The sequence below is a fragment of the Vidua macroura genome, chromosome 30 (assembly GCF_024509145.1).
Source record: "Vidua macroura isolate BioBank_ID:100142 chromosome 30, ASM2450914v1, whole genome shotgun sequence".
In the NCBI taxonomy this organism is placed as follows: Eukaryota; Metazoa; Chordata; class Aves; order Passeriformes; family Viduidae; genus Vidua; species Vidua macroura.
In genome coordinates this window covers 1,929,953-1,944,756 of record NC_071600.1, presented here as the reverse complement: position 1 = coordinate 1,944,756, position 14,804 = coordinate 1,929,953, and the positions used below count along the sequence as shown (strand labels likewise).

The 14,804-nt window shown below is 53.9% G+C and overlaps 1 protein-coding gene and 2 pseudogenes across 1 annotated transcript; 1 reads left to right on the top strand and 2 right to left on the bottom strand.

Moving 5' to 3' along the window:
• Positions 1-14,804, top strand: part of LOC128820668 (uncharacterized) — a 1,438,581-nt pseudogene that overhangs the window by 72,755 nt on the left and 1,351,022 nt on the right.
• The window catches only part of LOC128820667 (uncharacterized), a 2,212,279-nt pseudogene that overhangs the window by 1,385,941 nt on the left and 811,534 nt on the right, over positions 1-14,804 (bottom strand).
• On the bottom strand, positions 13,533-14,538 carry LOC128820741 (olfactory receptor 14A16-like). The gene has a single exon (XM_054001563.1). The coding sequence runs from the start codon at positions 14,508-14,510 to the stop codon at positions 13,578-13,580; it is 933 nt and encodes a 310-aa protein (XP_053857538.1). The 5' UTR covers positions 14,511-14,538; the 3' UTR covers positions 13,533-13,577.

The window sequence follows — 14,804 nt, the reverse complement described above, 5'->3', positions numbered from 1 at the left end:
CACAATGTCCCTTTGGTTACACCAGGTCCTGCACTGTCACACTGGTCTCCTTGGTTCCATGAGGCCCCAAAATGTGACAATGGACTCCTTGGTTCCATGGGGCTTCACAGTGTCACAATGTTCTCGTTGGTGCTGCAGTTTCACAGTGGCCCCTTGGTTCCATGGGGCCCCAGGGTGTCACAAAGGCCCCATGGTCACATGAGGTCCCACACTGTCACAATGCTCTCTGTGGTTCCACAAGTCCCCTCAGTGTCACAATGGACTCCTTGTTTCCACGAGGCCACACAGTGTCACAACAGCCTTCCACATTCCTTGAGGCCCCAGAGTGTCACAGTGGCCCCTTGGTTACACAAGGTCCTGCAGTGTCACCATGTCCCCTTGGTTCCGTGAGGCCCCGCAGTGTCAGAACAGCCCCTTGGTTCCACTGGGCCCTGGACTCTCCCAATGCTCTCCTTGGTTTCGCAGTGTCCAAATGGTGAAACCCCTGGGTTCCACCAGGCCCCGCAGTGTCACAATGGCCTCTGTGGTTCCACGAGGACCCAGGGTCACGGGGGACTCCCTGCTTCCATTTGGCCCCAGAGCACCACAATGGGGCCCTGGTTCTATGGGGCTGCACAGTGTCACTCTGGTCCTCTCAGTGCCACGAGGCCCTGCAGTGTCACAATGGCCCCAGAGTGTCCCAATCATCACAGAATGACAGAATCAAACAGGCTGGAAAAGACCTTGGAGATCATCAAGTCCAACCAATGCCCTAATACGGCCTTGTCACCCAGACATGCCACTAAGTGCCACTGCAGAGGGACAGTGACTCTGCCACCTCCCCCCTGGCCTGCCCATTCCAATGCCCACTCACCCTTTCTGTGAAGAACTTCTTCCTCTTGTCCAGCCTCAACCTCCCCTGGTGCAGCTCAAGGCTGTGTCTTCTTGTCCTGCCCTCCAGCAGATCCACACTCACACCCAGCTTGGTGTCATCTGCAAATTTGGTGATGGTGGGCTCGATCCCCTCAGCCAGATCATCAGTGAAGATGTGAAACAGGACTGGGCCCAGCACAGATCCCTGGGGGAGAGCAGCAGGGACTGGACACCAGCTGGATGCAGCACCATCCCCACCACTCTCTGGGCCCAGCCTCCAGCCAGCTCTTCAATCTCCCAGCGAGGAGGGAACCTGCCCAAGCCGTGGGCTGCAGCTTTTCCAGGGAATGCTGTCAGAGACAGTGTCAAAGGCTTTGCTGAAGTGCAGATGGACACATCCACAGCCTTTCCCACATCCACAGCTGGGTCGCCTGGTCATAAAAGGAGATCAGGGTGCTCAGGCAAGACCTGCCCCTCTTACATCCACGCTGGCTGGCTCTGACCCCTCGGCCATCTGTGGGTGCCCTGTGATGGCTCTCAAGGTGATCTGTTCCAGAACCTTGCCGGGCACCGAGGTCAGGCTGACAGGCCTGGAGTTCCCCAGATCCTCCTTCCAGCCCTTCTTGGGGATGGGCTCACACTGGCACCTCCAGTGCTCTGGCACCTCCCTGCTGAGCCAGGACTGATGGGAAATGATGGAGAGCAGCTTGGGGAGCTCATCCACCAGCTCCCTCATCCCCCTAGGATGGATCCCATCTGATCCCATACACCTGTGAGCATCTGAGTGGCTCAGCAGGTCCCCAGCTGCTTCCTCCTGGATTACAGGGGGCTGTTCTGCTCCCTGTGCCCTTCTGCCAGCTCTGGAGAACTCTTGTCCTGAGGACAGCCTGTCCATATATTGAACATTGAGACAAACAAGGTATTAAGTAGCTCAGCCATTTCCTTATCTTTAGTTACTATATTCTCCTCTGCATCCAATAAAGTGTAGAAGTTCTCCTTCCCCCTCCTTTTGCTATATTTTTTTTATAAAATAATTTTTCTTATTTTTCCAGAAGCTGTCAGGTTAAGTTCTAATTGAGATTTCACCTCTCAACTTCTCTTTCTGAATGACCTAACAAGATCCTTAAACATTTCCTGAGTTCTCGGTCGTTTTTCGGCTTGAGTTCCCACAAAAGCTCCATGGGCAGCCAGGGCAGTCATTTTCCTCACCAGCTCATCTTTTGCCACACTGGATCAGGCTGCTGCTTCCCCCTTAAGATTACTTTCTTGAAATGTGTCCATCAGTCCTGGACCCCTTTGTTTCTAAAAGCTGTTTCCCATAAAAAATCAATACCTGATTCGGTACTTTCCAAATTAAAATCCTAAATAGGCCAAAGTCTGCCCTGCCTAATTCCAGTGTGGAAGTTTTGTTGCTGCCCCTCCTTCTTTCACAGAACATTGAAAACTTGATTATTTCATGGTCCCAGTGCCCCAGGCAGCCTCCGACCCCCACATCTGCCACCAGCCCTTCTCTGTTTGTGAGCAGCAGGAGACAGAGCTTTCCTTGGGAGTGGGAGTTACCTAAAATTCAGTAAAACAGAAAACTCCTTCACACCAGTGCAGCATCAAGAAGCAGCATTCTTTATTCAGGGGGATGCACGGGGGATAGCTCCTCCCAAAGCCGAGCATGCTGAGTGCAGGAAAGTTTCTGTTCATATTCTGTATTTTGCACACAAATTCATTGATTGTCCTGGACTAAACATACATCTGATAATAATTTCCCCAAAATCATTAACATATTTTCCCTCCCCTTTACCCATGCTCTCTTCTGCCCTGGGGGTCTCTCTGGTGGTCCCTGGTGGTCGTGGACCCCAATGTTCCCGTGGGCCTGGCTGAGCTGGCAGGACACTGAGGCTGGTGAACTTCCAGCTCCCCTTCTCACAAAATGGGCATTGTGTGGTTTCCACAGGCCTGGGGTTTTGGAGAACAAGCTCCAGGTGTGAGCTCACCTGGTGGAGACAATTTCTCATCTGGCAACATGAAGTCACTGTGTGGGCTATGACATCACAGAGTGGGGTATATGAGGTCATTGAGCAGCTGCGGCATCATAGACTGTGACATCACAGATTTGGCTGTGACATCAGAGACCAGCTGTGTGACATTAGAGGATGACCTGTGTGAGGTCACTCCGCCCCAGCTCCCCCTCACAGTTTCTCCCAACAAGTCCAATGCTGTTCATGCCCAGCGGGGTCCCTGTCCCCCGCTATCCCCCCGGCCCACCTGGAGCCACAGCCTCCACCAAAGGATGTTCCACAGGATCCACCCCAGAGCCTGACACGGGGAAAAGGGGCCAGGGCTGTGTGACCAGGACATCAAGGACGTGGATTATCCAGGTCCCTGTGGCCTGGGTTGGGTTCCCCAGGGCAGGAAAGATGTCTGGCAGCTGGAGCAGGCTTAGGGAAGGGCCTCCAAGGTGGGGCTGGAGCCCTTGGGCTGTGAGCAGAGGCTGAGGGAGCTGGGCTTGTCCAGCCCGGAGCAGGGAAGGCTGAGGGGCTCCTCATCCCAGCCTGGCAGTGCCAGCGAGGAGGGGATGGAGAACACAGAGCCAGGCTCTACACCGGGGGGCTGGTGGGAGACAAAAGCCAATGGGCGGAAGGGGAAAGAGGGGAGATCAGTCAGGGCAGGAGGAGATGAAATGAGTCAGGCTGGTTTCAGCATTTCCTCAGCACCAAAAGCAGCCTGACCTCCCTTCTCCATCCACCACTGACAGCTTTGCAAATCAGGAATTGTTAGAGCTGTTTTGCCCCACTCCAGGATGAGCATCCTGATACAAGAACTTAATTGCGTTTCTATCTATCACAGAACCACGTTTGTCTAAAATCAATTTTAGTATGGAAATTACTTGTGGCTGGTGGACTCACCAGACGCTGCTGGGATGTTTCACATAGCTCAGAGAAGAGTGTGATTGTTATTAAAATGTGTCCTGTTCAACCGTGGTCTGTTGGCCATGAAGAGAAACTTTCTGTGCCTCTGAGTCTCACCAGTTCCTGACCCCCAAAGGACACAAACCTGATGACTTGTGGTTCCCACTCCAGTGGTGGCACTTGGAGCTCCCTCCATCCCCAGAGCAGAGCTGCCTTGTCCCAGAAAGTCCCTGGCAATGCAGGGATGAAGGAAACAGGACAGGCTGTGGGGATCAGGGGCAGGGCACGGCCAGGGATTTGGGGTGGTTGTGAGCCCAGGGCAGGACCCGGCCCTTGGCCTTGGTGAACCTCATCCAATTGTCCTGGGCCCATGGCTCCAGCCTGTCCAGATCCCTCTGCAGAGCTTCCTGCCCTCCAGCACAGCCACACTCCCACCCAGCCTGGGCTCACCTGGAACTGCCTGAGGGTGCCCTCGATGGCCTCGTCCTGATCAGCAATAAAGAGATTTCACTGACCTGGCCCCAATCCTGAGCCCTGGGGACAGCCCTGGATGTGACTCCATTCCTCAGCTGCTCTGAGTGCCAGGGCCTGGATAAGGGAAATGGTGGGGAGGGGGTGGGGAAAGAGTCTGATTGATTGTCAGCCATGAAGGGACTTGATTTTCATATCTGTTCAAACTGCATTAGGAGGTGCTGGGGGTCAATATCAATGGGACATTGCTAAAATCAATCTCTAAACAGGAACAGAACAATTCTCTCTGCACTGTTTTCAATATAGTATATGCACTTGGAATACACTTCTGAAACCTGACTAATTAACCACAAAAGAATTGAGGACTTGAATTATTCCCAGGGGCTTTTCTTGTCTTGGGTGTTTTGAACAGATGTTTATGAGCTTTTACCATGGAATTCCTGAACTGAAGAGCTCAAGAAAGAAGAGGCCTCTGGAGTAGGAAAATTCATCAGCAACCTCCAAGGGGCTGAGGATCCATCCCCATCAGAGCAGCAATGAGCAGAAATGGGCAGAGCTTTGTGGCTGCCCCAGCTCTGGGATGGGCCCTGGGCCTGGAGCAGGAGCAGCTCTGGAGGGCCCCAAGGCCGGGGCTCTTGTGCTGGCCTGGGCAGATGGGATGGCAGCAGGGGCTGCAGAGCTCTCAGCAGCTGAGGCCGAGGGGAGCAGGGCAGCCAGGGAGCCTCCTTGTGCCTTGGGCAAGCCCCTTCCCCCATGGCTGGGGCTGAGTCCTGGCTGAGCTGCAGCTGCTGCTGTGCCCTTGGCAGGGGCTGAGGCCGTGGGGCCAGTGGCCAGAGCAGCCTGGCCTGAGCAGAGCTGTGGGGCCAGAGCCGGCTGGGCTGTGCTGGGGAGAGGCCCTTGGTGCTGCACAGAGCTCAGGGCAGCTGGCAGAGCTTGCAGGGAGCTGGGCTGGGCTCCGAGAGCCTGGCCCAGAAACCATCAGTGTCCATCTCAGCCTGGCTGAGCGTGCAGGGGCAGGACTCAGCCCAGGCCTTGTGGGGCAGGGCCAGCGCCTGTGCAAGGCATTGAAAACAGGCAAGTGGCCGAGAGAGGAGGCTGCTCTGTGCCCTTGGGGGCATGGACACAGCAGGGAGGGGGCCCAGGACATTTGTCAGCGCCAGCCTCTGTCCCCAGCCCTTGGCAGCCCTGGCTGCTGAGCCCAGCTTTGGCCTGGGCTGAGTTTGGCTGTGGCCCAGCTCCATCCTGCTGCGGGGCTCAGGGCCTGTTCCCGGCCATGGCCAGCCCTGGCCGGCCTCTCTGCTGGCCCAGAGGCCGGCAGAGCCCGGGGCAGGGCTGTCTGTGCAGCCCCACAGGTGCCAGGGGCTGGGCAGGAGCTGGCAGAGGCTGCCCAGCAGGGAGGCCATGGGGCACAGAGCCCCAAGGCTGCCGTGGGCACCACGGCACAGGGGCCGTTCCCAGCCGCAATGCTCCTGTCCTGGGCTGGGCCTGCACAGGGGCTGTGGCACCATGGCTGGGCCAGCACAGGGCCACCAAGGGGCCACGCAGCCGCTGCCGGGGCTGGCAGCAAGGCCGGGCACAGACAAGGAATTGCTGAGCGTGGCCTGCGCTGGCCAGGGCTGACTGTGCCAAAGGCAGAGCTCAGCTGCCCTTGGGGGCTGCAGGAACACTCAGGAGCCCAAAGAGCCTCCATGGCTGTGCTGGAGACCAAGGCTGGAGCAGGGAAATGCAGGGCTGCTGCGCCATGGCGAGGGCATGGAATTCCAGCACACACCTCAGCTCTCGGATGATCCCGGCACCGTGCTGGGCCCTGTTTCAGCCTGGAGCAGAGCAGATGTTGATGGCACAGGAGCCCTGCGGGGCTGGCAGGGACCTGCAGCTTGCAAGGTGCTCTGCTCTCCCTCAGCTCCTCTCTGAGAGGTCCAATCCCAGCTGGGCACCTCAGGGCACAAGTGGCACTGCCTGTTCATGAGCACACAGCTGATGTCTGCCTGGAAAGAGGCAAAGGTTTTAATACCTCTTATTTTATTAGTATACAGGCACATTTTTATTACCTCTGTCACTTGAGTACTTTAAAGAAATGGCAAAGTTTTCCCTCTAGGGACAGGAATTTCCTGCAAGTGTACTGATGGCAGGAGAAGAAAGACTGATCTTCACCTCTACTTGTGTCACCAATATGCTGTTTATTATTTCCTCTCCCTCTTCTTTCAGGTGTTTCCAGCTCTCATGTTGAAATGGCCGTGTCTAAGGACATCTCTTCATTTAGACCAGGTGGATCTATGTATTTCCCTTTGCACCCAGATTTCCTCCTCCAGATGCTCTCTGGTCATTCAAGCATCTCACAACTGACTGGCTTCATGCTTTGAACATCAGGGAGTGGCCCAATCTTTCTGAAGTTCAAATAAATATGATTTTTTTTTTTTTGTGTTTATATCACAGAATTGCCTTTTCTTATGTCTTTGTCTAAAACTGTTCCTGTACAGAAATCCCTTGGGGATGGGGGACATGTCAGATGCTGCTGGGACATCACAGAGAGCTGAGGGAAGAGCTGTGATGGTTTTTAAACTGTTCAAATGTTCAACTTGTGTTTGTTGGCAAGAAACCTTTCTGTGCCTCTGAGTGTCACCAGGCCCTGAGCCCAAAGGACACAAACCTGATGAGTTGTGGTTCCCACTGCAGGGGCACTTGGACCTTGGCTCTGCACAGGAGAGCTCTTCATCCACTTTCCCTCTTTTCCTCCCTCTGGCCATGGAGGGAGCTCCTGACTTCAGCCTGTGACTGGTGTGTGCAAAGAGCAAATCTGGGCAGAATTGGGGCAGGGAGGGTTTGGGGGCACCTTGGGATCTGTGCTGGGCACAGAAGGTGTTTTCCATTGCTCTGAGACTGTCTGCTGTGCAAAGTGGATTTAATAGCCAGCAGAGGAATGACTTTTGCATTGGATGGAGCTGTGCCTTCCTTTGGCTTTGTTGGCTGACAAGAAATGAACATCCCTCTGTGTCTCGGGCAGCTCCTTCTCCAGGGAAAGCAGGTGGGAGTTGGAGCCAAGGAGCTGAAAGCTGCAGGTGCAGCCTGGGCTGGAGGGAGCTCAGATTTGCACAAGGCTGCTCTGAGTGCCAGGGCTTGGATGGGGGCAATGGTGGGGTGGGGGTAGGGACAGAGTCTGATTGATTGTCAGCCATGAAGGGTCTTGATTTTCATATCTATTCCAACTGCATGAGGAGGTTCTTGGATTTAGTGTCAATTGGAGATTGCAGTTATCAATGCATTAACAGTAAAAAAAAACTATACAGGACTTAAAAAATCTTTCTCACTGTCTTTTTAAATATAGTGTATTCACTTGCAATAGGTTTCTGAAATCTGTCTAATTAACCACAAAAGATCTGAAAACTTAAATTATTCCCAGAGGTTTGGCTTGTTAAGGTGTTCTGAATGTTAATGAGCCCTGGGGCACTGCATTCCTGAACTGAAGAGCTGAAGGCTGAAGAAGCCTCTGGAGCAGTAAAATTCAGCAGCAGCCTCCAAGTTGCTGAGGATGTCAGCAGCCCCCACTGAGGCCATCCCTGCCCAGGGCTTGGATGGGGGAAATGGTGGGGTGGGGGTAGGGACAGAGTCTGATTGATTGTCAACCATGAAGTGTCTTGATTTTCATATCTATTCCAACTGCATGAGGAGGTTCTTGGATTCAATGTCCATTGGAGATTGCACATATCAATGTATTAGCAGTAAAAAAAAAAAACTAAACAGGACCTAATTTTTTTTCTCACTATCTTTGAAAAAAAAAAAATACATTCACTTTGAATACACTTCTGAAATCTGTCTAATTAACCACAAAATATTTGAAAACTTAAATTACATTATTCCCAGAGGCTTGGCTTGTTAAGGTGTAATGTTAATGAGCCCTGGGGCACTGAATTCCTGAACAGAAGAGCTGAAGGCTGGAGAAGCCTCTGGAGCAGTAAAATTCAGCAGCAGCCTCCAAGGTGCTGAGGATGTCAGCAGCCCCCACTGAGGCCATCCCTGCCCAGAGACCGTGGGGGAATGGGCAGACAAGGAGAGCGTCCCTGGGGCTGGGGCAGCAGAACTCAGAGGCAGCAGGGGCTCCAGCTGGGAAATGGAGTGTGGGATGGGGCTGTGAAAGCCCTGCCTGGGCTGTGCCGAGCAGGACACACAAGCCCTGACCCCCATCCACTAAAAAACTCTCTCAGGGAGACATTTATAAGGAATTACAATTGTTTGTGTACTCTGTGTTGGATGCACTGGAGAAATACCCACAAGGGATTCTCAGGAGCTCCAGACAACCAAACAGCCTTTACTGGGAACTTTAGAAAATCAGAGCAACTTTGGCAAAAGGTTTAATATGACATTCAGTCAACAAAAAACAGTTTTCAATGAATTAACTTGGCCCATTCAACTTCACAAACTCTATGCCTGTTCAATTTTAAGTTAATCAACATTTGCAAGAGGACAGAAGTAGAAGTAGACACAAAAAGAGAGAAAAACAAGATATAGAGAAGCACACACAGAGCTACCAACTCCTGTTTTCCAGTGGTGTTCAGATGGAAAATCCAAGAGGATTTAGGGTCAAGATGTGTGCTTGCCTTGTGGTCAGCCTTAAATACCCCTTGTTCTTCCTGGGCCCTTCCCCCAGGTGGGACTTGGGGTCATTTGGTCACTCAGGAGCTGGGCTGGGGCTCCAGAGGTGGCTGTGGAGCATTGCCTGTGCTGTGCCAGGGACTGGCAGCCACTGCTGGGCTGGGATAGAGGCTCTGGGGGGATTGGGGTTCCAGGGCAGGGCAGGGCTGGGGTTCCAGGGCAGGGCAAGGCTGGACCTGCCCCTTCCTCCCCACACATGAAATGTTTCCAGCCAACAATCTCCTCCAGTCTGTCACAACAGGCAATGTTGGAGGTGAAATCTCGATTGTAGCCATGAGCTCCTTGATGAGAAGGATGGTTCTTTTCCATAGGAAGGAAAGCCCAGAGTCCCAGTGTTTGGAAGGCAGGTGAGAGCCTCCCTAGGCCAAGGCCAGCCAGACTTGTCAGGAATGGCAGATTTTGTCTGGGAGCAGTCTTTGGAGATTGGGAATTTTGGAGGTGGAAGCCAATTTTGGCCATGGGCACCTTGAGAAGCAGGACAGTTCTTTCCCATAAAAAAGAAAAGCACAGACCCCAAATGTTTTAGGGACAGATGGAAAGTGACCTTCATGAAACCATTGCCAGACAGACTTGTCCTGGCAATATTCCCATGGGAACAATGTCGGGACATAAAGAAATTTGGAGGAGAAATCCCAATTCTGGCCAGGGGTGCCTGGAGGAGAAGGGCAGTTCTTTTCCATAGGAAGAAAATCCCAGAGCCCCAGTGTTTCAATAACAGATGAGAAGAGCCCCTCAGCATGCCAAGGTCAGCTGGACCAGTCAGGTGGCCCCTGGGAGGCCAAACCAGCCAGACCTGTTCCGTGTTCCCTTGGTTCCATGGGCCCCCCACAGTGTCCCAATGGTCTCTGTGGTTCCCCAGGCCCCACAGTGTCACGTGATTCCTCTGTTCCATGAGGCCCACCATGTCACAATGGACCTTTGGACCCTGGTGGTTTGTGGTGTCACAATGGTCTCCTTTGGCTCCACAGTGTCACAATGGACTACTGATGACACGAGGCCCCTCTGTGTCACCCTGGGGCTTTGGTTCCATGCAGCCCTGCAGTGTCAAGATGAACCCTTGGTTTGATGGGATTCCTCTATGTCACCATGGCCCCTTGGTTTCATGAAGCCCTGCAGGGTCACAAAGGTCTCCTTTGGCTCCACAGTGTCACAATGGACCACTGATGACACGAGGCCCCGCAATGTCACAATGGACCTTTGGTTCCATGCAGCCCTGCAGTGTCACAAAGGCCTCTTGGTCCCACACGGCCCCACAGTGTCACAATGGTCCTCTTGGTTCCGTGTGGACCCCCAGGGTCACAATGGTCTCACTGGTTCCATGAAGCCTCACAGTGTCCCAGTGCTTTGCTTATTCCATGGGGCCTCATAGTGTCCCAATGGTCTCCATGATTCCACGAGTCCCCTCAGTGTCTCCATGGTTCCATGGGCCCTGTGCTGGTGCATTCCCCCCTCCCTTCTCAGGTCGCCCTGAGAAATGGAGAAATTTCTCACTGAGAAATTTTGCACTGAGAAATGGAGATGATCCAGAAACATTCTCTAGCTGCTTATAGAATGAGTTGTCCACCTCTTCTTCCTGGTTGGGTGGACGATAACAGACTCTCAGTAGGATGTCAGCCTTAATTCTCACCCGTAGACATTCAACTTCATCTTCATACGTTTCAATACCTATGGTGCCAAAACCCTCCCTAATATAAAGGGCCACCTCTCCACCTCTTCTCCCTTTCCCATCTCCCCTGAAGAGCTTGCAGCCATCCAGTGCAGCACTCCAGCTATGTGAGTCATCCCACCATGTTTCTGTGATGGCAATAACATCATAGCTCTGCTGTTGGACCATGGCCTCCAGCTCTTCTTGTCTGTTACCCATGCTGCGTGCATTGGTGTACATGCACCTCAGCTGGGCTGCTGATTTCACCCCTAACTCAGGCTTACCACCCTTGGGCCTGCTTCCAGAAAGCCCAGATGCATTTCCCTCCCCCTTCAGACCTAGTTTAAAGCCCTCTCAACAAGTTATACCACTTCATAAGCTAAAATTCTTCTGCCCTTCACAGAAAGATGGAGCCCGTCTGGTCCAAGCAGGCCAGGTGCTGTAAAAGTTGCCCCATGATTAAAGAATCTGAAATTCTGCTGATGACACCAACCTTTGAGCCACTCGTTGATAATGTGAGCTTCTCCTCTTGCTTTCACCGTTTTTCTCAGACTCCAAAGGGACTGAGGAAAAGACTGTCTGTGCCCCTGTCCTAATAACCACCTGACCCAATGCCCTAAAGTCCCTTTTAATTGCCCTGACACTCCTCTTTTCAATCTCATCACTGCCAGCCTGGAGTATCAGCAGTGGGTAATAATCAGAGGGCTGAATCAGCCCAGGCAGTGTCTCAGTGATATCCCATACCCGGGCCCCAGGGAGGCAGCAGACCTCCCTGTGGGGTGGGTCTGGTCACCATATGGGGCCCTCTGTTCCCCTCAGAAGGGAGTCACCCACCACGATTACCCTTCTTTCCTTTTTGATGTCAGAGGTGGTGATCTGTCTCACAGATGAATCATAATGGGGAGGCTCACTGGGCAGATAATTTTCTTCTAAACCATCTGGCTGACTCTCCAGATACAGGGGATCATTCCTAATCTGAAGTGGCACCTGGCTTGGGAGGGGGAATTGGGAGGAATTTTTATTATTACCTCCCTCCTCGAGTAGGTACCCACTCCAACTCCCCTTCATCGGCCAGGTGTTCTTCTATAGCCTGACAGTGGGGGCATGGGAGACAGCAGGAACAAGGAGAGCATTGCTGCCCTGCCAGGCCTCATGAAACCAAGGATCCACTGTGACACTGCAGGGCCTTGGGGGACCACGGTGACATTGTGACACTGCAGGGCCCAAGGATCCAAGGGACTTGGTGACACCAAGGGGTCCCATGGAACCAAAGGGACATTGAGACACTGGGAGGCCTCATGGAATCATGGAGACCTTTGGGACACTCTGGGGCCTCATGGAACCGTGGTGACACCAAGCTGGGTGTGAGTGTTGATCTGCTGAAGGATAAAAGGGCTCTGCACAGGGATCTGGACAGGTTGGATCCAGGGCCCAAATCCAACACGGTGAGGTTGAACAAGTCCAAGTGCCGGGTCCTGCACTTTGGCCACAACAAGCCCTGCAGCGCTCCAGGCTGGGGACAGAGGGGCTGGAGAGCAGCCAGGCAGAAAGGGACCTGCAGGGACTGAGGGACAGCAGGCTGGACAGGAGCCAGCCATGTGCCCAGGTGGCCAAGAAGGCCAATGGCTCCTGGGCTGGATCAGGAATGGTGTGGCCAGCAGGAGCAGGGCAGGGATTCTTACCCTGTGCTGGGCACTGGTTGGGCAGCACCTCAAGTGCTGTGTCCAGTTCTGGGCCCCCCAATTTAGGAAGGACATGGAGGGGCTGGAGCGTGTCCAGAGAAGGGCAACAAGGCTGGTGAGGGGTCTGGAGCACAAGTCCTGTGAGGAGCGGCTGAGGGAGCTGGGGTTGTTTATCCTGGAGAAGAGAAGGCTCAGGGGAGACAAGGCGACACAAAGGTGAAGCCAAGGAAATGCTCAGGGCAGTTTGGGGGTGGCTGCCAGGCAGCCCTGGCTCTGAGCAACAGCGTCTGCAGTGGGACAGGAAAGTCCCAGCTGATGGGAACAAACTTTCTGGCTGAGTGCAGAGGCCAGGACAAAGCTGAGTGCTTTCCCTGGCGTCCCCCAGCCCTTCCTGGCCCCAGGGGCTGATGGCATTTGTGCTGCCTCAGGTTCATGTCCCCACAGCACCAGCACGGGGGTGCTCCCGCCTGCTGTGTGCAATGCAAACAGGGGCTCCTGAGCCAGCGCTGCCGTGTCTGTGCCTGCAAGGATGCGGCACCTGTGTGAGCTGGGGGAGAGGCCAGGGCTGCAGAGGGGGGATGTTGTTGGCAGCTCCATGAGGACGCTCTGGGACGCTGCCCTGGGCTGTGCAGTGCACTGGGGATGGATCAGCCCCTGCTCTGCTGCTCCTTCCCGTCTCCCCCAGGGCCCTGGCAGAGCACCAGCCGTGCTGTTTGCCCCCAGCCTGCCCACGGCCAGCCTGGGGCTGCTCAAGGGGGTTTTCTGTGCTGAGCATTGGCCTGGCCGTGTTCTTGAGAGAGCCTGGGCAAGGAGCCTGGAGCCCCCAGGCCCTGGCCTGAGACGTCAGCGCTGCCCCAGCAGTGCCCATGGCCTGTCCCTGCTGCAGCCCCGGCACTGCCACCCCCAGGACTGTGCCCGGCCCCGAGAGCACTCAGGCCCTGCAGCAACACCAGGGCCACCAGGGCAGCGGGGCAGGGCCACGGGAGCAGCACTGGCAACACCAAGTGCTGCTGCTGCTGCTGGGCACAGCTGCTGTGCCAGCACTGATCTGCCCCCAGCTCTGCACACAGACATTGCTGCTGCAGCTCCAGAGAAGGCAACAAAAGGGCATCTCTGCAGAAAACTCTGCTGGGAGATGCTTTTGTGCCTTTAAAGCTATCGAGAGCAGAGCCTCTCATTGACACAGTCTGTGGCCACAGGGAAGTTGGTGGGAAACAAAATGAAAAATAGCAGAAACGATGACATTTTTTTTCGTGGACAATATTGAAAAAATAATAAAAAAATACCCCAACAAAAATTCCTCCAAAATGAAACAAGTAACAAGTATCAAAGATGACATTTATTACAAGTGATTTGCAGAAATTGGCCAGCAGTTTAATGTTTCCGAAACCATCCAGTCATCAGTCTCCACACTGCAGCCTTGAGCTCCTGGTTCCTCAGGCTGTAGATGAGGGGGTTCAGGGCTGGAGTCACCACTGAGTACAGAAGTGACAGGGCCAGATCCAGGGCTGGGGAGGAGATGGAGGAGGGCTTCAGGTAGGTAAATGCCCCAGTGATGATAAACAGAGAGACCACGGCCAGGTGAGGGAGGCAGGTGGAAAAGGCTTTGTGCCGTCCCTGCTCAGAGGGGATCCTCAGCACAGCCCTGAAAATCTGAACATAGGAGAAAACAATGAACACAAAACAACCAAATGCCAAAGACACACTAACAGCAAGAAGCCCAAGTTCCCTGAGATAGGATTTGGAGCAGGAGAGCTTGAGGATCTGTGGGATTTCACAGAAGAACTGGCCCAGGGCATTGCCATGGCACAGGGGGAGGGAAAATGTATTGGCTGTGTGCATCAGAGCATTGAGAAAGGCAGTGGCCCAGGCAGCTGCTGCCATGTGGGCACAAGCTCTGCTGCCCAGGAGGGTCCCGTAGTGCAGGGGTTTGCAGATGGACACGTAGCGGTCATAGCACATGATGGTCAGGAGATAAAACCCTGTTGCAAGAAAGAAAAAATTTAGGAAGACTTGGGCAGCACATCCTGTGTAGGAGATGGTGCTGGTGTCCCAGAGGGAATTGTGCATGGCTTTGGGGACAGTGGTGCAGATGGAGCCCAGGTCGCTGAGGGCCAGGTTGAGCAGGAAGAAGAACATGGGCGTGTGCAGGTGGTGGCTGCAGGCTACGGCGCTGATGATGAGGCCGTTGCCCAGGAGGGCAGCCAGGGAGATGCCCAGCAAGAGGCAGAAGTGCAGGAGCTGCAGCTGCCGCGTCTCTGCCAGTGCCAGCAGGAGGAAGTGGCTGATGGAGCTGCTGTTGGACATTTGCTGTGGCTGCACATGGGCACCTGTTCATGGAAAAAAGGACAGGGAATTGTCAGAGGAGATACCTGTAACCGAAATCAAAGGCATTTCTCATACACCCTCCTATGGAAGAGACACAGACACTCTTTTCTGTTCAAGAGTTCTGGGGTTTCTTTTTAAGCTGGCCCATGTCATTCCTGTTATTCTTGTATATCAGAAACCCTCAGCATTTCTGCTGCGTCCATGAAGACCAGAGCATTTCCTGTGAGGCAAAGTGATGCGAAGATAGTGGGCGGAGATGGTCTTTCATTCTGA

What these genes read in the sequence shown, in the direction of transcription:
- LOC128820741 (XM_054001563.1), bottom strand. Translation starts at nt 14,510, where the DNA reads ATGTCCAACAGCAGCTCCATCAGCCACTTCCTCCTGCTGGCACTGGCA.